This window comes from Tetranychus urticae, chromosome 3 (assembly GCF_039701765.1).
Source record: "Tetranychus urticae isolate SD_2017Ah chromosome 3, NJAU_TeUrti_SD_1.0, whole genome shotgun sequence".
Lineage (NCBI taxonomy): Eukaryota > Metazoa > Arthropoda > Arachnida > Trombidiformes > Tetranychidae > Tetranychus > Tetranychus urticae.
This window is the reverse complement of record NC_142960.1, coordinates 23,752,367-23,780,144: the sequence shown is the minus strand read 5'-3', so window position 1 is coordinate 23,780,144 and position 27,778 is coordinate 23,752,367. Positions and strand designations below refer to the sequence as shown.

At 32.9% G+C, this 27,778-nt stretch overlaps 6 protein-coding genes across 6 annotated transcripts; 4 read left to right on the top strand and 2 right to left on the bottom strand.

The window, feature by feature from the left end:
- The first annotated feature begins 1,174 nt into the window (after positions 1–1,174).
- osi (electron transfer flavoprotein regulatory factor orsai) lies at positions 1,175–2,058 on the top strand. Its single transcript, XM_089269862.1, has 3 exons — positions 1,175–1,479; positions 1,553–1,614; positions 1,693–2,058. Exons 2-3 carry the CDS (start codon positions 1,576–1,578, stop codon positions 1,897–1,899), a joined length of 246 nt encoding a protein of 81 aa, XP_089125988.1. The 5' UTR covers positions 1,175–1,479; positions 1,553–1,575; the 3' UTR covers positions 1,900–2,058.
- On the bottom strand, positions 2,001–4,247 carry LOC107365330 (ATP-dependent DNA helicase Q1). The gene is made up of 2 exons (XM_015932815.3): positions 3,691–4,247; positions 2,001–3,611 (listed from the first exon to the last, which is right to left on the bottom strand). Exons 1-2 carry the CDS (start codon positions 4,052–4,054, stop codon positions 2,044–2,046), a joined length of 1,932 nt encoding a protein of 643 aa, XP_015788301.2. The 5' UTR covers positions 4,055–4,247; the 3' UTR covers positions 2,001–2,043.
- A 109-nt stretch (positions 4,248–4,356) lies between these two features.
- Positions 4,357–7,573, top strand: Gapvd1 (GTPase activating protein and VPS9 domains 1). Its single transcript, XM_015932583.3, has 2 exons — positions 4,357–6,444; positions 6,517–7,573. Exons 1-2 carry the CDS (start codon positions 4,435–4,437, stop codon positions 7,459–7,461), a joined length of 2,955 nt encoding a protein of 984 aa, XP_015788069.2. The 5' UTR covers positions 4,357–4,434; the 3' UTR covers positions 7,462–7,573.
- A 109-nt stretch (positions 7,574–7,682) lies between these two features.
- Positions 7,683–9,803, bottom strand: LOC107365098 (transmembrane protein 209). Its single transcript, XM_015932563.3, has 7 exons — positions 9,778–9,803; positions 9,597–9,710; positions 9,475–9,536; positions 8,730–9,388; positions 8,482–8,641; positions 8,301–8,426; positions 7,683–8,225 (listed from the first exon to the last, which is right to left on the bottom strand). The coding sequence occupies exons 1-7, from the start codon at positions 9,792–9,794 to the stop codon at positions 7,789–7,791; spliced, it is 1,575 nt and encodes a 524-aa protein (XP_015788049.1). The 5' UTR covers positions 9,795–9,803; the 3' UTR covers positions 7,683–7,788.
- Positions 9,804–10,232: 429 nt separating this feature from the next.
- LOC107365096 (peroxisomal ATPase PEX1) lies at positions 10,233–13,889 on the top strand. The gene is made up of 3 exons (XM_015932558.3): positions 10,233–10,580; positions 10,650–13,621; positions 13,690–13,889. Exons 1-3 carry the CDS (start codon positions 10,491–10,493, stop codon positions 13,754–13,756), a joined length of 3,129 nt encoding a protein of 1,042 aa, XP_015788044.2. The 5' UTR covers positions 10,233–10,490; the 3' UTR covers positions 13,757–13,889.
- Positions 13,890–14,179: 290 nt separating this feature from the next.
- Positions 14,180–15,837, top strand: LOC107365106 (uncharacterized). The gene is made up of 2 exons (XM_015932574.3): positions 14,180–14,442; positions 14,626–15,837. The coding sequence occupies exons 1-2, from the start codon at positions 14,306–14,308 to the stop codon at positions 15,380–15,382; spliced, it is 894 nt and encodes a 297-aa protein (XP_015788060.1). The 5' UTR covers positions 14,180–14,305; the 3' UTR covers positions 15,383–15,837.
- The last annotated feature ends 11,941 nt before the right edge of the window (positions 15,838–27,778 follow it).

Below are 27,778 nucleotides of genomic sequence, written 5' to 3'. Positions count from 1 at the left end.
ATTGTTATTGCTTTTGTGTTTTTTGCTGTGCTCATAAATGATAATCATTCAGCTTCAGATCAACCTCGTAAGTAAATTTAAGGAAAACTTATAGCCGACAAACTAATTTTGTTTTCAATCTCGTAATCAAGAGGCAAATTGTCTGGATCTACCCTGTTCAAATCGACCTATCGCCAAAACAGAAGCGTTTTGTCGTGATCAATTGCTTACGCAGAGAGTCCGAATGGTGGTTAACAGTTGTGGTGGAGACCGTAATAGAGTTATATACTGTCCATGTACGAACTCTTGAGATTCTGTTCCGTTATTAATACAAATTAATAAATTGATATTGCTTTCTATTTTCAGTCATCTAATCCTTTCCAACAAATGGCTACAGCATTTGGAAGAATTGGTTGGTTTGCTTTAACCGATGAACTTGGATGGATTAAAAGATAAACGATTTATGGTCAATGGGACTAAACAAATAATTATATGTTTGATGTAATAACCAGAATAAGATGCAACTTAAAACACTTCTCGCGATTATTTCATCAATAAAAATTTAATAGCATTATATCAAGCTAGTCTATCAAATTATTTTATTAAGTTCTATTTGATAATATTATATTTTAATAGAAAATTAGATAAGGTATTTGCATAAACTTGCGTATTCTTAGACTTGATGATAAACAACAGAATAGTGTTGTAACCGATCAATGATCGGTTGCCAACTTTGTGATAGATGATCATTTTATAAAATCGGAAAAGAGCATGGCTGCCGTAAGATATTCAAGATTCACGCTGAAGTTAAGATTTATTAGGATTTAGGAGACAAGAGTTAAAAATGAGATAGGGTAAAAATGCGATATAATAGCTCAAAAAAGAAACAGAACGAAGCTTAAAAATTTTAATTTATTATGCGTTCTGGATTTTCTACCAAATTGTTACATTTTATGTCTTTTATATGCTGTATTTCTATGTTTTGTCTACAGTGAAAATCGATAGATTTAATCGCCTTTTTCCGTTTTTGATCGTAAAAATCGATCAGCCCTAAAATCGAAAATCGCCCATCACTAATTCACACTTCAAAGAGATTGTATTAACATTAACAACATTATGTATCTATTTTCAGAGTTTTTGCTTTGAAAACTGCCTCTAAAGCTATCCACACGAAGCTTCATTTTGAGAGGTTTGACTTTATTTACTAGACATAAACAGAAGTATAAACTGATTCTATAATAATACAATAATAACTCTGATAAACATCAATTGATATACTCAATATTAAAAGCTGGAACTTAAGGTTACCACAACAACAAAGGCTCTTTCTTCGCCAGACTCTTTATTAAAGCCTCTTTAGTAATCTTAATTAGTTTAATTCATCTTGAAAGGTGTTTGACACAAGTTTGTATATTTATAGTCTGTTCTTGTTTATCCGTATATTCAGTGAAAAATCTCCAACTTTAAAGGACTTTAGATTCAAAAGTTGTCATTGTCTTGGTAATTATAGTTTTTTTATTAAGCAATTGTTACCATTTTCAATTCTGAATTTGTTGCAATTATCTTTTTATAGGATTGTGAAAGAAATCATTGAAAATGTCTCAACGTTATAAAGTTTTGGACCTGTATAAAAGGGTATGTATCATCTGTTTTCTAATCTTCCAATTTAAAGTTCATTGTCTCATTGATCTTTAACATTTTGTTATTAAATAGCTTCTGTACATGGGTTTGGAGTGGCCGAAAGGTTTTAATTACTTCCGTGACCGATGTAAACGGGCTTTTCTGGCAAACAAAGATTTGAAGGATGAAACTGCAATAGCCAAGTGCATTTCAAGAGGTGAATATGTGATCAAAGAAATCGAAGCACTATACAGGCTCAAGAAATATCGAGCTATGAAGAGAAGATATTACAAAGATTGATTGTTGTATTTGATGTAAAGATTAAATATCGCTACTTTGATTTACACATTTTAACGGAAAAATAAGAAATATTTTGTTTAAGCACTCACAAAGTGCTGAGATTATTCTTAAAATATAAACTTTATTGATATTCAATAAATACTGTTATTCTAAGCAAATGAGAGAATTATCAGAATTAGAATGCTCGTTAAACGAGTCATCTAAAATTCTTGGTCGTTTTTTGGCCGAAGCTATTATTACTTCTTCAGCGTCTGAATCGTCACTTTCTACTGTAAATGCATTTTGTACAACATCTTGAGGCTTTTGCAATCGGGGTCGACTCTTTTTCACACATCCAGGACTTTCAGTTGTCACAATTCTTACAATTATTGGTTCTCTTCTGGTCATAGAGGCTTTATAGCCAGGTACAATATAACTGTAAGTAGTGTAAGAAGTGAAATGAAATTCCTCTTTTAAATAACCATTGATCAACAATTGAATAATTATTGATTCACAAACTTCACGAGGCAAAGCAGGTTTTGGTATACCATCAACCCGTAGTTTTTTAGCTCCTTTTCCAGTCCATGCCTCTAACAGTTTCAAGGCAGTGAATCGCTCCTTTGAATTTTTAGGGTCTTTGAGAATAGCTATGATATTTTCACAATACTGAGTAACGTCAAGCTCTTCAGTCCTTAAACCATTGATACAATTATCACACATTTGATTGCATCGACAGTCAGAGTCACCGAAATATTGCGCTAACAACTTCTTACGACAAGATTCTCGATCGGTGCAGAATCCAATCATTTGGTAGATAATTTTAAGAGCATTATTTTCGGTGAAGAACAATGATGTAACTCTGAAAGCGTCCTGGAAGCGATAAAATAATATACAATGAGCAGTCTTTCCATCTCGACCAGCGCGACCGGTTTCTTGATAATAATTTTCTATTGATTTGGACATGGAATAGTGAATAACAAATCGAACGTCCATCTTATTGATACCCATGCCAAAGGCGATGGTAGCGACTATCACTTGAATGACTCCAGAATACCATTTCTCGTGGATTTTACTTTTCAATTTAGGAGATATCTGAGCATTGTATGCACTTGCTCTTAAATTTTCTTGGCATAATTTTTCAGCCAAATCTTCAGTTTCTTTAACGGTTAAACAATAAATTATACCACTTTGTCCTTTGAATCTTGTCTTTATCACATCAGCTAGTGCTGCACTGTCATTTTTACTATGTGAATGAATAATTTCGTATTTTAGATTGGGTCTATAGAAACTATCCTTTAAAACTAAACATCCTTCAATGTTGAGTATTTTTTGTATGTCTATAACAACTTCGGGCGTCGCAGTCGCAGTTAATCCTAAAATAGGAACATCGGGAAATTGGTTCTTCATTATACCGAGGAATTTGTAGTCTGTTCTGAAATCATGACCCCATTGAGAGCAACAATGAACTTCGTCTATTACCAATCTGGAAAATCTTCCCATTGAGTACATTTTTTCCATTTGTGACATGATACTTTTAGATTTAGCAAGTTTTTCAGGTGTAACGTATATCAATTTGAGACAAGAAGATGGATCAACCATTGCTCGCATGATATCTCGAGATTCTTCTTTGGTTGTTTGAGCATTGAAAAGGGAGGTTTCTATATTCAATTCTCGTAAGCCCATTTGTTGATCTTCCATCAGTGCAATCAACGGAGATACTACAACAGTGATACCTGTAAGAAGAAAAGTTAGAAATTAAAAACAAATTGATTACAAAAAAGCAAAAAAGACATGATTAAATTTTTAACTAACCAGAACTAATTACACTTGGCAATTGGAAGGTGAGACTTTTACCACCTCCTGTGGGCATTATAAGCAGACAGTCAACACCGCTCATTGTAGCATTGATCGCTGCTCTTTGGAGAGATCTAAATGCTTTGATATGGAACACTTTATCACAAGTTTCAATTAGCTTTTTACTCCATTCAAAATTGTCTCTGTCATAATATTCTTTTCCTCGGAAACTATTAGATTGACCAGTAGCATTTTTGAGTCTTTCAATCCTAGCAGCCACCTCTTGCCTTCTTGCTTTAAGCAGATTGATTTGTTCTTCAATATCTTCCAATTCTCTTTTTGCATCTCGCAATGCCTTTGCTTGTTGATTACGATGTTCCATTTTCAAAAGGAAGTTAGATGAAGGCGCAAAAGCTAATAGAAAAACTGAATAAATAGAGCGAAAGAGAATAAAACATTCACACAAATATTAAGTAATTAAGGCACATTTTAATAAAATAGCTACATTAAATAATGACCGTAAAATAACCAATTCAGACGATGAAAGTATTATAGTAGCTTCTTAAGTTATTGTTATTAAAGAATGAAAACAAATCATTTTCTTTAGTGAAGTTTTATTGGCTGTTCGATTTGTAAACATGCTCGTAGTGCCATCTAAAGGAAACTACCAGTTTGTAGATTCTATCCTCCAATTTGTAAACATGAAATCTGTATAAACATTTAAAATTTTTGTCAAAAAATAACATCCATAATTATATTAATATGGGTGATCAACCTGAAAAAGAGGACATTCTCGAGCTGGCTCGTCATCTAAGAAAAGAATACCTATTTATTTGTTGTGAAAAAAAATATATTTCTGAGTGCAATGTCAAAGTGATACAGAAAAGTGAATTGATGTTCCACTCCTCTTGGATCATCAGTAAACAAAAATTAAATCTAGAGAAATTGGCTTCTCGTAAAGTTAATCAAAATCCTGGTGATTTTTGTCTTCAAGCCACTGCTCTGGATAATGTTTCTTTCATCGAATCATATAAAAAATTATCCTCTTCACATATTTATTTTGCTGATTTAATCTATAATCTCCGAAACAACTATCAACTGGTTGCTCAAATTTTACTTGAAGCAGAAAAGGCCTGTTTACCTGGTATCTCTTCTATCATACCTGTTATACTTTCTTCTCTCTATAGCGATTGCCTTCTTCCTGAAGACAGAAGTCTAGTTCTGTCTCTTCTACATCAATTAATTTACAAAAAAATAGCTATCGATGAGAATCCAAGGCGACTGCTACAACATGGATCCTGTGCTTTCAGTCAGGTTTACAAGATTTTCTCTGCTACATTGAGAGGAGCAAAATTATTTCTCATTTCTGCTCTACGAGAACCTGTAATGTCTTTACTTATGGAAGATGATCTTTTCCTTGATATTGATCCGGAGAGAGCTCTTAGTCGATTTTCAAAAGATGAGAAACATCAACAGTTTGGTAAAGAGAATACTGAAGAGTACAAGGCAAACCTAGAAAAACACCGTCAATTTACGATCAATAAACTAGTGAATCTTGCTACTAAATTTATTGAGGGTATCAGCAATAATATTTTCAGTTTTCCAGATAGCCTTAGCTGGTTGATCAGACACCTTTACATTGCCTTATTTAATCGTAAATCAGACCCTCTCGATGCTAAGGAAGTTGCTGGGATATGCTCCGATCTGATATTTTCCAATTTTATTTGCCACGCCATCGTTGATCCTGAACTTTATGGTATTGTTGATACTCATATAAATCATGTTGCTCGTTTTAATCTAATGCAGATTGCTCAGATAATTCAAATCTTGGGAATCAATCGTTGGGAGAATGCAGATCACAAATACAAAGATGTCTACTCTAGATTCCCTCAAAATTGTGTCACATCTATACTGGATTTGATAGTAAAAAATGATTTCCATTCTCATCTGCCAATGTCGGGCGAAAAACCTGAAGTTTCACGTACTTGTGCTTTAATAACTGATAATGATTTATATCTTTTAATGGACTTCCTCCATCAAGTAAACAATGCTTCCAGCGACCAAGAAATTAAAAGCCAACTCAGCTTATTACTTAATAAAATTCCTGAATCAGTACTCAGTAAACTTTCACCATGTATAGAGCCTCCTGTATCTTGCGTTATACCCGATGAGCCTCTTGGCAATAGCACTAAATTCAAAAAAAGTATTCTTAATCGTGTATCTCGTCGTCGTCCTGAATCAGAATTTCCAGCTGAAAATGATGGATCCAGTATTAAAAATCAGCCTGATTACAATAAAATAGAAGTACTCGTTTTAAATTTTCCCGATCTTGCTTCTCAAGATCATGGCTTATTAAGTGAGGACAAGGTGTTGAAATCACAAAGTCGAAAGCAAAATAACATAAAGGTGATACCATCTTCACTGAACCTGGAAAATGATGTAACAATATTTTCAGATTTGGTTTCTGACGAGGACAATAATGATGAAGATATTCTTAGCTTAACTATTGACAAATTTGCTTCACTTGTATCAAATACCTCATCAGGTGATGAAATAGACAGTGGGCCTAAGGAAAAAAATTTATTAATCGATTTTGATACCAGTGACCAAGTATTGAAAATTCAGGAATCTGAAGTTTTCGAAAACACCAAAAAGGTTCTGAGACACGTTTTAAGTTGTGTTGATCATCATCAAATGTTATCTCATGACTTAGTCCCAAGAACCCTCTCATCTGCCTCGAATCTTCACACTGAACTCGTCAGGTTTTTGATGGTAAGCTTTTCTCGTTGAGTCGATTGTATTACACTGTACTTTACTAATTTATATTTTTTTTATTTTTTTCAGAGTTTACTAGCAGAAGCAGAATATATGAACAATGCAAATATCAAAGTGGCTTTACAAGAAGCTATTCGCCGAATCAAATCTCTATGCGAAGACGACTGTCAAAAGCTTCTAAAATCAATCAGAGAAGATTATCAACGAAGATCGCCTTATATTGCCTATCTTATTCGCTGCCGTCAAAGTTTGTTATCAACTATCGCTCAATTTGACAATATTTTATCTCATTTGAGGCAGGATAAAAAAAATTGCAATCATAATCTTGTAAATCTATGCGTTCGTTACTATCTGGAAAACAAAGAAAATTCTTTGAAAGAATTTATTGAACAGTTCAAAGGAACTGATGTTTCAGATGAAAAGGCCCAATTGGTTGAAGAATTTCTATCCATGCTTTTTAAAGGGATGGAAACAGATTCCGTTTGGCAAATCGCAAGTGAAGAGCAAGTTGAACATGGTAAAAAATTAATTGAACGACACATCATGAGTCAGATTTATATACCTGCTTTATACCCGAACAGTGATGGTGATGTTTTGCGTGATCAAATACTTCAACAACATATTGACAATTTATCTAAAGTTATTACTCCTGACCATAATGATCTCCGCATACCAAAAATATATCATTCTGAATGCCCATGGCCAGCTGCTCAGCAAGAAATAATCACCCTGAATGCGTACAAAACTCCGCGAGAAAAAGTGGATTGTGTTATTAAATGTTGCAAAATAATCATGAGCTTGTTGAAACTTGCTAATGAAAAATCCGTACCAACTGCTGATGATTTGATTCCCGTTTTAGTTTTTGTTCTTATAAAGGCAAACCCAGCATCACTTTTATCGAATGTTCAGTATGTTGAATGTTTTTATGAGAAACAATTAAAAGGAGAAGAAGCTTATTGGTGGACTCAATTTTCATCTGCAGTTGGATTTGTTAAAACGATGGATTATACTTGAATATGTTTAAACAAGTGATTGGAACAGATTTATTGAATTTTAAAACTATTTTATTTTTTGTATTTAAAATAAATCAATTTTGATTAAAAATAAATGATTAAAATAATAGAAAGATTTGTGTCAATTCTTAAAAAGTACTTTATTATGTATTAATATTAGGATGAAACAGTTAATTTCTTTGGAGTGAAAACAAAGATAAAAATGAATGAGCACTAACTTCGTTCTGGTGTAGAGAAAAGATAAATATTTATTTAGTTATTTAATTATCATATAAATGAAAATAGACAACATGAACTGAACATAAGAGAGATCAAATGGATAAAATGTTCAATCGATAGTCCATAATATATTTATGCCTGAAGGTCCGAGATTGACACGTCCTAGAAAACCATAGTGTTTTGTTTTGATGAAAAATAGAAAAATTATGATGGCATAAAAAACGTTGTTTCTTCCTTTCGGTATATCAATCACGTCTTCGGCTTTAACAACGACATCAAAATGAGGAGGGTGACTTTTAGTTTGTAACATATGTATTTGGACCTTATTTGTTTTGTCGACACCTCCTTCAAGAACACGAAAATATTGTCCAGTAAAAGCCTTAGTTTCTGGATAGTTAGGGTTAGAAGGCAATTTTGAATTCATGTAAGTACAGAAACAGTGCATGATTATGTGTGCGTCAGTAGGCCATTCATCTGTCCATGATTTGCCTTTAAAAGATGCACCGCTATTCCAAACAAAGTTGCCCAGTTTCCGTTTATTTAAATCTGAAAATAAAGATTCAAAAAAATCAATGGAAATCGTATCATTGGGGAAGGATAAATGAAAAAACTCATACTAACCTTGTAATCTTTTGATTAAATATTCCTGATGGATAGATAGTTCTAAATATGCCAAAATAGTCGATAGAGTTGGTATTTCTTTTGATTTAAGAGTCGAAAGTTGACGAACTTGAGACAATCCAACCTCTAAATACAAAAAAAAGATTTTAAGCAAAAGCAGATAAATGAACTCAGTACTCACCTCCAATTAAAGATTCAACTAAACCAGCTTTAATCAAAGTTTCGTTGATTTTTTCAATATCTTTGACAACAGCAGCCAGAATTGTTGTGTTTATCCAATTTTTAATATTATCTACCCATTTACTTAGTTTATTAGGTGGTATATTCAATCTGCTACAAATCTGTAAGAAAATAATCAAAACACCATGAGAGCGTTTAAGCAAAAAAGCTTTTGACATAATCGAGTAATAATGAAATATATAAACTTACAGAGTCTGCTGATTCTGTATTCATGAAAACATTTGAAAAATTTTCGTCTTGGTCAGCGTTAATAAAAAGCGATGAATCGTCAGATGGTTGGTAGCTGACATTTGTTAAATCAATCATAGGTTTTTGAAAAGAAAACGGACTTTGATTTTGTAAGGCTTGTTGCTCTACAACATTCATTTGGGTCATCTTTTCTTCGACCTCATCGAACTCTTTCAAGTAGCTCATCAGACTAGTTTCATCCTTGATGCTGTCAGATAAAGTTGCCGTCGCACGTCGTCTAAGTGAATTTTCATTAAAGGAATTGTCAGCAGATGCAGGATTTAGAAGATGCCATGATGTATCTAAGCTTAAATTACATGGTGTCGAAGTAAAGAAAGAAGAGTTTAGAGGTGGAGTGGCTGAAACATCCTTGTCAGACAGAATAGAGAATTTTGGAGAAGCAAATGCCATCGGCGATGATGTTTTAACTCTAGACAAGAGTTTAGCTCGAAATGATGCTGCTGATTTTGAATCTTTGAAACCAATTTCATTATCAGCAATTCTGAATAATCTTTTTTGTTCAGCAGTTACTTCGATGGGTTGCATCCAAATTCGTAACCAAGAGTGTAGATAAAAGTCATAAATAGCATTGGCACCGAATAACAATGTCAATGTTATTTCTACAAAAAAAACAAAAATATTGATAACAGAGTTAAAACAGTGGGAAAATATTGAAAACAAATTGAGATCAGTAAAATTCACTCACCTATTCCAAAAAAAACTTGTGAAAATGCAGAGGACATATAAGATCTGAAAATTCCTGTGAGACTGAAAAAAAATTAAGTTTAATACAATACTCATAAACAAAAAAAAGCTTAACTTGCTTACATATCGGACACAATTGTTAACATGGCAAGCAAATTCGCCAAACCCCAAAAAAGAGCTTCTTTTGCGGCCTTGACTTGTTTTCTTCGCTCGATGATCATTTCCATTGTTACTAAACTGAATAATATGAACAATAAACATAAAATTAAAAGCTGATTAAAGTTTAAACACCATGAAAACTTACCTAGAATGGTCAGCCATCTCAGCAAACAAACAGAATATCAAACCAATTCCCGGGTTAAGCGTGTTTAAAAGGTAATTTTAAACAATATATCGATACTATCGATTTTTAATACTATCGGTTGCTGAAAAATTCCTCAATTTTAGCCGATGAATGTGCGGTTAGGCCCTTACCGTAAAGGTAAAACGGTATTAATAATACTCTTAAGGCATACAAGAATCCGTCAGTTCGCTCTTTCAGATCCTCTTGTCATTGACTTGGACGTTGGGTAAAAGTCACGTTAAAGTTATCGTCAAAGTTAAAAAGAGCGTTAAAGTAAACGAAGATCTTGAAATCAATGATTACTAGTCAGAAATTGACTGAAACAGTGAATTATGATAATTATGAGTCTTTGCAGACAACGAAAAATGGCAAAATTATCAAGACGGAAAGTAAATCTGAATGAATTCAATCTAGCAAGAAAATCTTGACTTCTTATGACTTACCAAAAATACCGTTTAGAGTAACCAGCATTGGTTACTTTTGCTTTCTCTCTACAATTGTAAGTTAACCGGTTACCAGTAACCAAGGGAGCTCTAGCAAAAAAGCTGACGGATTCTTGTTTACCTTTACCGACTGAGTTTGTAACTGGGGGACCAAACACGATTGCTGTTTAAAATAAGCAGAAAGCTGACTAACCAAAGCACCTCTGTTAGTGACAGTTCCTGTTCGCCTTAATGGAAGACACTCATTTTTTAGTTGTGAAGTTAATCGAAAGCAATAACTGTTTCGTGAAAGTTGCTCGCAAAATATTGCAGAATCAGCCGGTAAGTATAAAAATTTTTTAAAAGTTCTATACATGCTGATCATTAATTTTTTTCATTTTTATCACCAAGTTATGCATTGTGAAAGTTACGATTGGAGGACAATTTCACAGTCCACATTATTTCACGGCATTGGGACATGATGACAAAAGCTCAGAAACAATCCATTTCCCTCAAGTTTTGGGACAACAGCTGGGATTAAACAATGGATCATTAGTGCCGGTTAGATTTGTTAAAGAACGGCCTCCTGACTGTCACCATTGTAATCTTGTATTAATTGAGCCAAAAGGAATCGGCATCGATGTCTATAAAAATGAAATGACTGATACTATTTTGGACCAAATACGCATTGTTTATCCAGGACTCGTCTTCCCTTTCTTAACATCTTGCAATACCATTTTGATTTTCAAAGTTACTCAAACAAAACCAAATGTCAATTTCTGTATTTTGGTTCAAGATTCTCTCCTTGAAATTGGTCAAGATGAAAATCAAGCATCGTTAAAAGTGTCATCTGTCACTGGAAAATTCATTAGTTTTTTATCGTTTTTTAACAATTCAAATAACACGAATGATGGTGATGGCACTGATACAGTTGACTCGGTCATTCTGAATTATATTCTTTGTAAAAACATCGATGAAACCATCACAAACACAATTTTCAATGTCTTACCAGCACCGTCCAATTTAGATGTTAGTTCTGTTCTCAACACAGTCTGGGTGAATGCACAACAATTTGATTTATCTGGCGATGATTTTGGTGTCCTGATTCTGAATAAATTATTGCCACCTTGTGAAAAGTCAAAAAAGAATGAACAGAAAAGAACTTTTGATACCATTAACAGACGAGCTGATTCGATAGATCCTCAGGAGGAAGATTTGTTTCTCAGCACTTATATCCTAGTAAGAGGGTTGTCTTCTTGTCCTGTGTCTAGTATTTACTCGAGTGATAATTTAAGAATGCAGATGGATTTATCACACAACTGTAAAATATTTTTTCATCGAGGTAAATTTCCAACTTTAAATGATGGTTCTCAAATCAAAATTCCAGCTCAAGATTCAATTCACTTAAGTCCTATCAATTTGCGAACAATTGCAACAAGTGAATCGATCCGACAATGTTTTAAGTCTTATATATCAAAGCATAAAATTTTGATGCTTTGTCGGGGCTCGTGTATTGAGGTGAATGGCCAAGGTTTCATTATTTCCTGTGATCCCGAGAAACCATGTATTCCAATTGATGAAAAAAATCTCGATAAATTGGATATTAGGATAAAGAGTGTCAATTTCAAACAAATTTCAACAAGCTGGGGCAAACGTCTACCATTAATGAAACTTCCTGAACTCAGTGGTTCTGAAATTAAAAGTGAAATGTTGACCGTTTATCTACCTTATCCTTTTATACCTTGGATGGAGAATCAGATAAGCTCGGCTACAAATTTTTTAAACCGCATCTTAAATCAGGAAAACTCAACCAAAGAAATTATCAAGAGGAATATCTCATTCGCACGAAACGTTCTGTTAGTTCATGGCCCCAAAGGCAGTGGGAAAACATGTTTTCTCAAGCATGTCATTGAATTAACTAAGCAAAAATTTCCATCAGTGTTCATCAAAACTATCCAATGTGGATCATGGAAAACTATATCTTCACTTAAGAAACAATGGATCACACAAATTGCTGAATGCATTTACGCCCAGCCCTCAGTACTTATATTTGAAGGCCTCGATCAAGTAGCACCACACATTTCAAGATTAGAAGAGGTTCCTGGTGCTGATACTATCGCTTCTATTCGGGCTTCATGTATATTCTCATCTATTATTAAATCTTTTGATGAACTCAACATTAAATTTGGCCAAAAAATTGCCCTAGTCGCAACTTGTAACTCTCAATCTTCACTGAATCCAATTCTTACATCAATTCGAGGTCGATCAGTATTTTCTGAGACAATAAATTTGGAAAATCCAAATTTCGAGCAAAGAAGGCAAATTATCAAGAGTTTCTTAGATCATCATACTGGTTCAATCAACTCTACTTATCAATGGTTGGATCAGATTTCTTATCGATGTGAAGGATATTTAATTGCTGATCTATTAAATCTTGTTGACTCAGCCATTCACAACAAAGTTACTACGAATCAAACTGCTGATATTGGGCCAGAAAATTTCGAAGAAGCTTTACAAATTTTCCGTCCGTCAATGATGACTGATATTCGGATTGAAAAAAATAATGGAATTTCATTTAAAGATATTGGCGGATTGAATGATGTAAAAAATTTGTTGAGAAGCACACTTCTATTGCCGATAAAGTATCCAATATTATTTAGTAAATGTCCAATTCGTCCACCCAGAAACATTCTTCTTTATGGTGCTCCTGGAACAGGAAAAAGTTTATTAGCTGAAGCACTTGCTAGTGAAAGTAAGGTAAATCTCATCAAAATCCGTGGACCTGAGCTGTTGTCTAAATATATTGGGAAAAGCGAAGAATCAATTAGAGAACTGTTTGAAAGAGCAGTAATCGCTAAACCCTGTATAATTTTCTTTGACGAATTTGAATCTTTGGCCCCTCGTCGAGGACAAGATACAACGGGAGTTACAGATAGAGTTGTTAATCAATTGTTAGCTCAAATGGATGGAGTAGAAGTGATTGAGCAAGGTGTTTATGCTATTGCAGCTACTTCTAGACCTGATTTACTTGATCCAGCTTTATTACGTCCAGGTAGATTTGATAAATATATATGTTGTGATTTTCCTTCAGATGATGATCGTTTGGATATCTGGAAAGTTCTTGGTAAAAATATCAACTTTGATGAAGGTTTCAATCACAGTATTATTCCTGAATTGACTGAAAATTTCACTGGAGCAGATATAAGAGCATTACTCATCAACTCACAGTATGAAGCAATTGAAAAGCATGAGGAAAACGTAGACTTGACAAACTTGCCAATAAATAATGAAGCGATTAAAATCAGCGAGAGCCACGTTTTATCAGCAAAGTTGAAAACTAAACCGTGTATCGACTCAGTTAAACGAGCTGAATATCGATTCATGTAAGTTCAAATGAAATTCATCTTGTATTTCCCAATTTATAAACAATTTTTTTTCTCTGACTTTTTAGATATGACAAGTTCTCGGGAATCGAAACCTCAACTCTACCAATGCAACAAAGAGCCACATTAGCTTAACTCCTGTTATTGTATAAAAAATATTGCTACCCGGTGACAATCAATTATATGATAAATGCAACTATTTTGTTATTTCTATTCCACCAAATTATTGGTACCATTTAATTTACAATAAATTGAAGTTTTGATTAAACATTGTGCTCTTTTACCAGAAAGTGGTGGTAAACAGCGAAATATAGTCAAATATTTATGTCGATTTCATTTCGTGAATAATGTGAAAAATACCAAAAGCCATTCTACCAAGATGCCGATATTTTGGAACCAATGTCATTCCCGTAAAGATGGCACTATTAATTATTTAATATTTATATAATTTTAAGGGATGATAAGCTATCTCGAATTGAAGCATCCTCTTCACTACTCTATTTCTAATCAGTGTAACTGAGAGGTAACCAACGAGAGAGATATAATCAGTAATTGAGTTGTTGCACTCAAGGCTCTATTGTTTCTCCACATTTCTTTTTGTCTTAATTAATTAAAGTCTTTTTGCTTGTGCTTTTAACTATGGTTAAGGATTATTAATTGGCGTCAATTAATAGGAAAAGCAACATGTCCAGCATCTCGTCAAGTAAACAGTTCAAACAGGACATCAACTTATTATTTAATAAACTACATTCAATAATATCTGAACTGGAGGCCAAGATAGTTGAAAGAGACGAGTCTCTGAGAGAGGAAGTAAAACAAGAGTAAGTAAAATACACCGATCATCATTATTTTTTTTCCTGTTAACCCTAGATTTGATGAAAACCCACAAGAAGTTATTCATGTAAAGTGTATTGTATGTATACTTAATTGTTACATTTTAATTGTTGAAGGTCACCTTGATCGCCTAATTAATGTCTTTCTTTTCTTTCTCTCTCTATTGATAGTTTGATAATTATTCAGCGTGCCTCGTGCAATATTGATGCCACTCTAACAACCCAACCAGGATTCACAACTAATCAAATAGATCAACCAATCAATTTGATAACCAAATCTACAGTTGACAGTGGCAACACAATTAATAGGAACACATCACCAAACTCAATCATCAAAAACACATCACCCATAAGCCAAAGCGTAATCACCACAGCAAGGAGTGGAACCAGCTGCGACAACAGCAGTTCAAGACAAGACTTTGAAGCTGAAAATGAGCCTTTAAAGAATATGGAAAATTCTTCATCGAGCAACAATCAAATTTCAGCGCAAAATTTACATTCAACATCACTTTCATCAGCATTATCCTTATCATTGTCATCAGCATTATCACCATCTTCCTCTTCGTCTTCTCTAAATAACCGAGTCAAAGAAAACCGATGTCCAATGTGTGCTCAAAGATTTACGCAGCTCAATTCACTCAAGAGGCACATCAGATCACATACCGGTGAAAGACCGTTTCCCTGTGGATATTGTGAGAAACGCTTTGTAGACAGGGAAAGATTAAAGGTCCATGTAAGGATTCACACGGGCGAAAAGCCATTCAGCTGTAATCTGTGCAGTCGTCGGTTCAGTCAAAAGTCAACGGTTAAAAGACACATGTCAGTCCATACAGGACTTAAACCATTCCAGTGTGGATCATGTTCAAAGAGATTTGGAACTCGGGATAACCTGAGAGTTCACGAGAAAAGCCATTTTCAAGTTGATTAACATTAGAATCAATCCATTTGATAAACTCTGGAATAATATGATATTCCTTTGGTGGTCCTTTCATTGGCTCAACTATTCACAGGAAGAAGATAGTAAAATGAGTAAAACTAAAGCAAAGCATAAAATTATATTATTTTATTTACTTGCTATTTATTGGCCTCTTCAATGTTACCATGAATTTGAAGCAATCAATTTACTAATTTGCAAAAGTCACTTCATCATAATTCTCGTAACTGCTAATTCATCAAAATTACCATTCAGGTAAAACTTACTTGAACATCTTGAATATCATTAAATAACTTTCCTTTAATGTAATTTGATACATTTTATATCATGAATTTCAAATTAAAGTGCAATTGAAAATGCCACTCAATGAAACACTGAATTGTTTCAGTTGAAATTTGTCAACAAAAGACAAAAGTTGATTAAAAAAATACATTTCCAAATGAACAAAATATCAATGTTTCAATTATTGATTTGATACAATCTGGTCTGTGAATGGTGATAAAAGCTGATGACATGGTAATGATTAGCAATTTGAAAATAATTTACAAATAAAGTAAAGCAATGAAATTTAATGATTGCGTTAAGATTGAATAATAGCATTTAATGATGAAAATGATTGATGAAGGCAAGGAAAACAAGGAAAACACTGAAAGACATTGGGAAAACAAAAGGTTCAACAATTGAACAAATTAAACCATCGATTAATCATAATTAAGAATACAAAATAATAAGTTGAACAACTCAACAAATCGATCACAATTACCTTTCCTTCATCATTACCATTTCAATAATATTCAACTTTTGCTTCTCACCTTACGGCTATTAAACAGAAAGCTTTGAAACCTGAAATTGCCTTTGATCCAGTTTACAATTAAATGCAAATAATACAAATTAATTGAAGTCAACTTTGATTTGTTACAAAACAATGTTGCTATTGAGCGTCTTTTTGTGGTTAAATTTTCAATTAAAGTAAAAATTGAAACTCATTTCATGTTGAACAAGTAAACAGTTGATTAGGAATGTTGAAGAAATGAAATTAATAAAAGTATAATTAATGATATTTTCTGATGAGAAATTCAATTTACTCTTGTGAGACCTCCATTGCAGTTCCAATGTTGTTATCATGATAATATTAATCTGAATGGATGAGGCCAAGACTCTCAAGAAGCTGTGAAAAATTGAAATAAATAACAACAACAAATGGGTAAAAAAACGGGCGAAGAAACGAAATGCTTCTCAGGCGATACTCAATTTACTCCTTGAGTGCTGAAAAATCCTCCTCTTCTCATCACTTTTCATCACTTTTTCATCCTCATTTTGCGTTGAATTGAAAATAAAGCAAAAATAATACAAATCCATAGCCAATTAGTTTGTTAACTAACAAGCCTTGCGGCAATGTAAAACATCATATTTTTCATTATTAACATTTGTATTTCAACTGTTCATTAACAGTGTTTATTTGCTTATTTATTTTTGGGCTGAAAAATGAAGGAAAAAAAATAAATTTAGTTTATCAATTAAATGGAAAGCCATTTAATCAAAATGCTAATCATAGGAACATTTATTTCACTGGAAAAAAGGTAAAACAACAAAAAATGAATCTTCAAGACTAGTTAACACGAAATACTTAAAACCAATTGTACTTCAATTTACCCCAATCTTAATTGACTTTTGTTCAGTGTTTCATTCTTAGACTCATCAACATCATAAATTGAGAAGGTGAGGTGAGAAAAATATCAAGTTAATTGCAATTAAAAGATAAATCTGATCATCACTCAACAAGATTAACAAACCCACACAGCGCAAGCAAAACAAAACCCATAAATATCAACATTACAATAACACCAACCTTTAAAGGTAAACATTTTTCCTGGTCAAAAGTGTGAATGAGTTTTAATGAGTCTCATGGAGCAACATGCAATGAATGATGATAGAGTGATGATAGAGTGAGAATGATGACCGCTCCTTCTCAATCTATTTGCTTATTTAAAAGTCAATTAAAGAAAAGGCCATTTCTATTTAACACTTTGGTCGCCATCGATTGAAGACTTTCTTATAATTAGTTTCAGATCTTTCTCCATGATTCACAATCTGATGCCGATTCGTGGTCATCATCAGTCTCACGTCTTCCCATTCATCCTCTTCTCTGGAAGCTGTTTTCTTGTTGTTCATCATATTTAATGTAACCCGAAGAAGAAGAAGAAAAAAGATGAAAAAAATTGTATTGGCCTCACCTCTTCTCTACCATAGTCTCGATGGTCATTAACATGTTTAAACCTGTAATATGGCCTAGAGCATTATCACGATTACTTTTCTCGGTTTATCAACATGTTTCCATTCAATATTACTCTCCACTCAGGGAATCACATTAAAGTAACACAAATTAACAGAGCAAACATTAGTTTTGTTATTCTGCTACATTTCAACGCCTTATTTCATTTCCACTTTCAATTGCCTTGTTATCATCATCAACCAACTTTTCATCATTATTATTAATATTATTATCATCTCTTCTTGAATCGTGCAATTCACTTTGCCGCAGTTTCTTAAGCACATGAACACGTCTTGACACCAACATCTATGGCCTTTACCTTTACGGTATTAAGGAGCAATTTAAGGTTCCTTTTTGGGTAAACGAATTAAAATGGCCAATAATAATTATCGAACTTTTCAAGATTCTTTTTCCTTTTTTCTCTTCCATTTGTTGTTTCTTTTCAATTTCAAATTGTTTGATTCACTTGCGCACTTGCTTGATCAACCATTAAAATGGTTGATTATCAAAGGTAAAACGTGCTCAACAATCAAATAAACCAAATATTTGAGAAACAAAAAGCTCTTTGGACGTGAGCTTAACTTTAATTATTATCATTTCTTGTAATATATTAAGCTCAATTGACCACAAAGCTTTAGGAACAATCGTGAATACTATTTATTCTCGACTAATCATACCTCTTAATTGTTGTTTATCATCACTTTAATTGACCTTTCATCGCATTTCCAACAATAATTTACGTTTTAACTTTTAACCTTAAACATCTCTTGCAAGTGATTATTGTTAACAGATTAGAGTTTAATTTGATGAACAGTAAATAACATTCATTTTAATTGTCATCATTTTATTTTTGTAACTATTCAGTTCATAATTAATGCTCTGTAAGAGATGATTCTGGGAAAGAAGAGTTTCTTAAGGTGAAGAATTTCATTTCAATTTTTCTGAAAATGCTAAGGTTTACTACAGAATAACTGAAAAGGTCATTTTATCGAGTTTTGGTTAATATTTAGAAATAGAAATTTTCTGAATCAAATAAAATATCTTTTGCACTGTCAAGTTCAATGTTTGGTCTGAAGTTATTGAATGTGTTAAAAAATAGAGTAAATTCTTGCTTGAACACAATCTTGACGAGAAATTAGTTTGTTTGATCGATCAGTATAATGACCAAAGAGTGTCCATCACTAGTGGAAAAATCCAGAGTCGAAATTTTCTGTTTCAAGAAAGTGTCATTCCGCAGTTTTAAAGATTCAATTTTAACCAACAAAATGGATGCAAATCAACACAACCACTTGATGAAAGTTTCGGATCTCAGTTAATAGTTGATTAACACGCAATAAAGACAAGTTTCAGTGTTTGTGTACATTTAGCTAGAAAATTAACAAGAACACGAATAACCTTAAAATGATATCAAACTGCAACTTAACATTGATTTTTGAATAACCAATCAAGATCTTCCATTTTTGATGAATAAATTGACAAATATTTCAAGCAGACTCAAGAATAGCAAAACTTAATAATATAAAAACATTGAAAACAAAATTTTACCGAAGATCATAAATTCACAAAAATTGATCTGAACTGAGATCAAATAAACTTTGAATAACTTTAAAAACTTGCAAACTCACAAATATCTTATTAACCGCACTCAACGTAAGAATTAAACATTTGCGTCTACACGAAATCTACTGATTCATTTCCACATTTTCCCAGAATTCAGATTTTAATTCGAAAATTCAAACTTAATATTCGATCTTTTTATTTTTACAAATTAAGCATTTTTTTCTTCCAATAGCAAACATTATTTTGCCAGACTTTTATGAAAAACCAAAAAAACGTATCGAGCTTCGAACCACTGAACACTGATTCCATTGAAGACAACCGAGATTTACTGTAAAATTTACATTCAAAGATTTACCGATGATCTTGAATATTCCAGATGAACTGTTTAACCTGAATATCTTCACAAAATGCGCATCGATTTCAATCAATAGCCAAAAGCAAGAACTGGACAAACTTGAAATCAGTCAAATCTAATCACAAGATGTTAACACTCGGTGTTACTTGATTCTGATGGTTGAATCGATTGACGGTATGAAAAGGTGTTAATCATGATCTACTCTGAACATGATTCTTTCAACACCTTGGTCAGATTAACAGTAAGTGATAACACGGTGTTTATTGTTGTATCATGAACAGGTAAAGAATTCAATTACGATTGAAATTGTAGGATAAATGATAGGAGAGTAAAGATTGAATGGAATGATAAACATTGCACAAAAAAAAGTTATTGATCAGTAGATATAAAGTAATAAGTTACTCGTTTAATGATCCTATTTAATAATATAATGATGAAGTGAATTGAAGCCGAAAATGAATCACAAAAAAAGGTTCAATTGTTGAAATGAGATTATCATTATTATTTCAACTTTCATCATGATTGTTGTTGCTCTTGTTAATTGTTGACTCTATCAAATAACTTGCGGCTATTTTATATTACTAACCATAATAACGATTTAACAGCAACAATTTTGTCTCTTTTGGCCCACTCTCAATCAGTTTAAACGATGCAAAGCAAAAAATCGTGATAACAACTTTTCTTCTTTTCTCAACTTGTTCATATCAAAGGTAACATCGAGAAGCATCACTTTCATCTCGATCTCATCTTTTCATCACTTTCATCATTATTATCATCATTTATTCCTCATCTTCTCCTTAATGCTTTCCAATTGTTTTACCGACAAATCATTTACTCTTACACTTTACTGATCCATTGATGATCATTACCTTAATTTTCATTTCACTCAAGCAAGTTCAAAGCAGTTTAACAATTGAAAGATAATGAAATGAAACTGATCACAATCAGTCGATAGTTCGCACTATTAGTTGACTGATTAACTTTTTTCAATGAAAATCTTTTTTTTGATTTATCAAAAGTTCTATTACAAAAGAATGCAATAGATGGCGCTGTTATGCTGGTTTGTGTTTGTTTGACTTTTATTTGGTTTTTGTTGAGTTTTGTGTTTTGTTTGTTTGTTTAGTTTTGTTATCGAAGTTGAGGCCACACACATGACGAAGGACCACTTATAGAGATATTTACATTCTTTTTGTGCCCTGTTTTGTGTCCAAATGAATGTTCACTTTTGGAATGAAGTGAAACAAGGTATTAAAGGGCTAAAACCATTTGTTCAATAAACCTGAAGATACATAAACTTTGGTAGCTTTAACTGTCAAAAAGCAAGAAGACAACAAAAAGAAAGGAAAGAAAGAAAGAATAGCTTTCGAAAGCGGATTATCTTGTAAGTCCATTGTTCAATTCAAGTATCGATCAATGTCCACTTTTGTGTAAATAAAATTTTTCATCTTATTCGCTCTTCTATTATCTTCTTCTTACAACCAAATAATGGCGTTAAGTTCAACTATTGAACACAATATTACTTTCAGTGTTTTCCTGGCGAGAAACAAAATACCGTTCAATGTTCAGTCCAATGTTGATAGGTAAAGAGCAGCTTCATGCTGTTCAACCAATTTAACGTCAAGAACAGCCAACGATCAAGTTAATTAAATTTACAATAAAAGTAACTAGTCAAAGTACATTTCCTATTCAAACCAATCTTTGGTCAACACAAATCAATATTTGAGTAAACTTAATAGTACAAAATTGGTCAAGTTATCATTTCTTGAAAAGACAAAACCGAAAGGAAAAATTTCCAATCTGAAAAACGCTTGATTCTGTGATTTGAATCGCAAAAGAGGTAAGAATCTTAATGTTTATCCAATAATGATTGACTAATTGCCATTGATTAAACAATTAGAGTAACCTGAAGATGGAAAACGAGAAAAAAATGAAAGTTAAAGGTGCGTGTGATTGACGTTTAAAGTAAATGAAACGAGCATTTAAAGGTGAACTCCTGCTGAGCCATGATAGCTTCTTGTTTTTCATGATATAATATCGCCCCTTGTTGATGCCCTTTCAGAGGTTTAATAATATTGGGTTAACGAGATATTGTGTTGTCTTGTTGTCTGATCACTCAACAGGGGTTAACTCAAAATTGAAATTAAACACCAATCTGATTGAACGAGTCTAAAGCGGCCTAAAAGTATCTTTTCAATTTGTCTATCAATCAATAGCAATTGGAATGACTAAAGTTGGACAAAATAATTGATCAACGCAATGATCGCACTTAACCTTTCCACAGCTTGTTAGTGAAACTTTTACTTTAATCAAAGTGAATGGTGTAATGTGGTATCTTGTTGGTATGTTCATCTACATTCACTTGGCACACCTTGGAACTGCCCTTTAACTGGCCTTCAATGGTTCATCATCTAACTGGCCTTAAATTTCAAGGATTGGCTTATTTACCATAGAATGATGATTCAGATTAGAAGGTATGAATTGAAAAGGTAAAACAAAAGGTAAAAAGAGATTGAAGGTTCAATTAGGCGGAAGCCTGTTAAATTGACAATTACACGGATCTATATTTATATCTGTGTAATCACAATTAACAGATGATCCTGATTATGATGATTATCATGGAAAGAAAAGGTAGAAGAAGATGCTGATGATTACGAGGTTGATTACCAGGTTGATTATCATGATTATAATGATGATGATAAATATAATGGCAATGATGATGTTCAAGTCTTAAGGCGGTCTGGTGAAGAGAGAGGAGAGTCTTTGCCACCAAGTCAACCGCCTTATCCTCCTTCTTGTCCACCTTCTTAAGTACCCTTCTTGCCCTCCCTCTCTCCTTATCCTCATCCCAATCATCACAGTATCCCAAACTATCTGTAAATGAAGATAATCTGCCGAAAGAACAAAAAGAGATCAACTTTTTCATTCTCTTTTCTCTTTTCTCTTTTCTTCTTCTTTAGTGGGAAACAGCGCATAACAAATGATTAACAATTGATGAGATGAAATCACGATTCAGTTATTATGATAGCGGATCTTGGCCAGCACAAGATACACTCCATGTTACCACCTCTTGTTTTAACGTGAGCGACTTTAAATGTTAGCTTTGTTAGGTGCAAATGGAGCAACATCTTAAAGACAACAAACTCTTGTCTTAACATCCTTTACATCATGATGATGTTTATTATTGTTATCATTATTGTTGCCCTTTTATTTGGTTGTAAGGCGTGTCTGGGTCAATATGAGTATTAAAAATAAAGAAATATGAAGAACCCATAATCATTAGTTTGATATTATTATTCTGGTTGATGGATTCTTGGCACAGGGAACAACATTATTCAGGGTTGCAACCAAAGTGGAAAAAGGGAAAACACTTTTCTTCTTCTTCTTCTTCTTCGCCATCGTGAATGGAAACGACTACAAAACAATTAATTAGGATCCAATTTAGAGCTGCTAATGAACCTTAAATTTCCCTCTAAAAATGCATCTCAAATTAAGTGGACATTTGATGATGAAAAAAAGAAGAGAGAAGACCATTTCTCTTCTCAAATCACCTTTTATTTGGCCTCCATCAAGAAGTGCTTAACGCAGCAACACTCAAGACTTAATATTACCTTAAAGTAACTTTAAATTTATTGTTGATTTCATTTCTTTTTGTGTGTTTATCATTATTATTATTCAATAGTTTGAGGCCTTTTTGTGTCCCATCATCATTCACATTGTGATTAAAATGATTATTATCACAGTTTCCATTGTTATCCAAATAATTATTCATTCATTTATCAAAGAAGCTTGAAACCGTTTGATACACACATTTATGCTGGTTATGATTAAACTGATAACATTAAAAGTTATTGGCGGCGCAACAAGAAGGAAAAAATTGAATTTAAAGGTTAAATCGTTTGAAATGTTGAGCTTCCCTTGACTCGTGGACTCACTCGATACAATGAAGTAAAGCACGTTCCATGGTATTTATCATCCTTAGATCGTCATCTTGATTCTCATCCTCACCATCAAGAGCAATAGACTTAAGGAATGAAAAGACTTACTCTAAGTACGAGTGATGAGTTTGACAAACCAGTCATTCAGTTACCTATTGAATAACAACTGAACTGATAAGAGATCAGAAGAGGAAACAAGAGGTAAAAGAGGACAATTTAAATTCTGATTAACGATAAAAGAAGATGGAAAAAATGGAAAGAATAAGAGAAAAAGTTGAGAGAAGAGAAAAAAAAACAGGAAAGGATTTTTTCTTCTATTCAAAAATCGTAATGTTTTTACTTTTACTTGACAATACCTGAGACACCCGTTAGCCTGAAGGGTCACTTTTAAGGGCACCATTTTCACCAATCAATGAATATCTATATCAGTGGATTCAATCTCCCCTTCGCCATCCATTTGTCAGTTTAGTCACCATTTTATTTCATTGATTCCAAAGGAGGAGTCACAATAAAATAATTGATAAAAATAATGATAACACAATAATCAAAATGGTGAGGCCATCTGGTAGTTAATATTACAATGGATAACATCAGTTATCATCAGTTATCATCAGGGTTTATCTTCGCCATCATTTTCCTTCTTCTTCTTTTCTCTCCAAAGATATTCTCTTTTTTTCCGTTTCTCTTCTTGTCTCAACATCATCTTATCATCCATCTCAACAATCACACAAATCTGATTCTCATCTCTATTGTGCTACCCACAACCCGTGCTACCCTGCATATTATATACACTCTATGGTACTAAAGGTCAGGACCTTTCAAAGTATCGATAAGATTTTGCTCTCTCTTTTTTTTCCTTCTTGTCGTTTACAACACAAAAATGTGTACAAAAAGAGGTTATTTGTTCCTGTGACAAATGCTCAAAAGAAGTAGATTCAACATTATCAATTAGTCCATTAAAAAGGATTCACTTAAAACTGTTTAACATCTTGTCCATTGGATATTGTCCACTCAAATTGTCAACCAAATTGTCCATCAAAGTGTCTTGAAGCAAGAGAGAGAAAAAATGATGTACTAATTTATCAGTTAAATTGTCAAATTAACTGATTTGCTCTTCAGTATTGAGAAAGTATTGAATATCCATGTTATTTGAGTCAAATGAAATGTCTATTAGAGTTTCAATGGAAAACGTTAGTCACCAAAGAATCACTGTTCAATGTAAAGTTTAATCAACTTTTTTCTCAAACTGCTGTTCATTTATCAGTCGACAAATCTTGAATCCAATTAAGACTAAATTCAGCCTCAACTTTGACTCAATGACAAAATGAAATGTTTATTAGCATCAAATCAACTTTAGTCATCAATTGTGATTCAAAGTTGACAAGTTACAAGTCTTAGGCCTGTATTCACCAACTCAGATCAAAATCTTGAATCAACTGAGTGTTGAATGATCCTGATGATCGAATCAATTTTTTGACTCAACAAAGTTGTTTAATTGATCCAAGACTCTACAAAATAAAATGGTCCGATTGGTTCATATTGAACTGTGAATCAATCTAACCTAACCTAACCTAACCTAACCTTACATTTTAAACTCTTACAGATTTTGTCTGTAAAGGGTTCAACTCTGAATCATAAATGTTAACCCAAGCTTTGCGTTAATCAGCTCTAGTCATGGCACTTTGTCATGGTTTTATTGTCGCAATAATGCAAATTAATCTGATAATTTCAATAAAACTTGAAGTTGGAACATTTGTTTTCGAGAAACTGGAAAATTTGTAAATTGTTTGCTTTCTTTTGTCCGAAAACTTTGTACAAACAGAAAGTTGAAAATGAGCTGCATTGAATTACTGGGTTAGGTGTTACAAAGGTAAACACAAATATTCGTGATGTTACCTTATTAAAACCTCAAATAACCGTTAAATTGGTTTCTTTGCATTTATATCATTAACAAGTAACATATCTTCAATTGTAAACAGTTAACAGTGATGAAAAATTGTGCTTAAACTTGTACTCTCATTGACTATCCCAATTCATCAACTGTAATTAATGATGTTCCTTTGTTAACAATGTACTTTAAATGTTACCAAAGGTAAGGTTAAAGGTTAGTTAGTTTCCATTGGTCATGGATAATCATGTAAATCACGATTAAAGGTAAAAAAGATTGAAAACAAAAAGCGAAAAGATAATCCATCAGTTTAATAACAATATTTGACTTTTACTCATTACTTTACTGGAACAACAAGAAATGTTCGTGTCGACTCCTTTTTTTGACGGCGCTAAACACGTACTGTTAATCACTGTAAACACGCATTCTGTTGGCTAAACTAATTAACTTGAAAGGTTAACTTTAATCTTGTGGATTGATTAGCCAAGGTAAAGGTAAACACCCATCCAGTTACACCTCATGTTTGGGTGTAAATAAAGTTACAATAAATCGAGATGGGTCAATGTTGACCAACAAGACAGTGATGGTTAAACTGGTTAAAGGGCAAACCGCAAAAGAATTGATTTGAAAATTGAAAGTTTGATTGATTCAAGAGCAATTATCCAATTAAATCAATTGAATGTTGTCCTGTCAAATTAGGTTAAAGTGTAATAACGATTTGATGATGATGATGATTGCTGTTCAATAGTTAAATGTATTTTGATAGTTTCATGTAACCTTATTGGAACCTCCTTACCAACCTCTTCTCCTCCTCGTCCATTGTTGTACTTATAAAGGTGGACAAAGTACATTTGTCATCTACTTGGCCCACAATTTTACTAGTAACACTAATCAAAGAGAGAAGAATGAATGTCGAAGAAAACTGTTTATGAAGTGAAGAAGAAGAAGAAGAAAAAAGTTGAGAAAAGTTGACATGAGAAATAAGAGGCAAAAGTCTTTCTCTTCGAGTCTTGAGAAGTAAAGTTAAGTAGAATCGCCTGTGAAAAGGCAAATCTTTGTAAAAAAGGCATTTCGCTTTTATTATTATCAATGAAAATGGGAAGTTACTGTAGGAGGGCGATGCTTGGGGGGCTCACTATTGTACAAATTTAGTGATCCGAGTGATCAGGAAGGTTCGTTAAAAGTACCTTTTTATAAACACACAAACATCGACCTCCAAGTGGCCCTAACAGAGAGGAAGAAAGAGAGAGGAAAATAAAGGTGGAATCAATGTTAATCCTTACGAGACTTGTTTTTGGGTCAATATTGTTTCATCTCTTTATTGTCAAATGTCACCTACAGAGTGTCTACCGGGTGTCTTTTGACCCTTGGCCCTTCCAATTGGACAGTAATTTATAAAGAAAAATTGATAGATTTATAATCAAAGGTAAAAAAAACGACACATTAAGTTTGTTCTAATCGATCAACAGTAAAAACCATTTGCGTTACATTTTGACCTTAATTTTGTTCCTTGTTTTTAGAGTTTCTTCACAAGTTTTTTACTCCAAAAGAAAAGTAAAATTTGCGGAAATTTCGAGTTTTAGAAAATTCTTTTTTCATCTGATTTTCAATGATCTAAACTCCTTTTTTGTTTCAAACCTGATTTTTGAAGGAGTTGAAATCGATAAGCAAAAAAGCGACTGGAAAAGTGAAAATTATTTGTAGTTTAATTGCGAAAATTGATTGCGATTCAACTTGATAATTCCGTTTCCATTTAAAATTGAACTTGAAAAATTTCGATCACTTGATATTCAATTTGCGTCTTTTCTCAAATCGATCACGTTTTATTGCATTTATTTTAACTGATAAACTCAAATAATTCCTGACATATTCAAGCTTGCTTCAAAACCTGAGATTAAATTGCTTTTTCAGTCACTTTGATAATCATGATAAACAACAAAACTCATAATCTTGATCAATTTTGCTCATTGATTGCACAGAGAATCAGTTTAATCTGTTCGATCATTTACATTGAATAAACTCAAGTCTTTCCTTTCGGTTCATTTAATCATAGTCTTTGTCCGTCTCTTCAAATCAACCAAGTTTCCCATTGAAAACAGATTCAATTCCGAACGATATTCCTGTGTTGATAAAACTGGTTAACCCACAGACCTCACTGTTGTCAAGTTAATTGTCATTGAATAAACTGAAACCTCCCAAACAGTTTAAAACCTGGGTTAACTCAGTTTTCACCAAACAGTGTTCCAGTGTTCCAACGACCTCCTATTGACTTTCAAATTGTTATCTTTAGTTTATGAATCAAAAATGGGAAAACAATTTGGCAAAGGACAGTTTTGTGTGTCCCGAGTTGACCTGCTGTGAAACTAACATCAACTTTTGT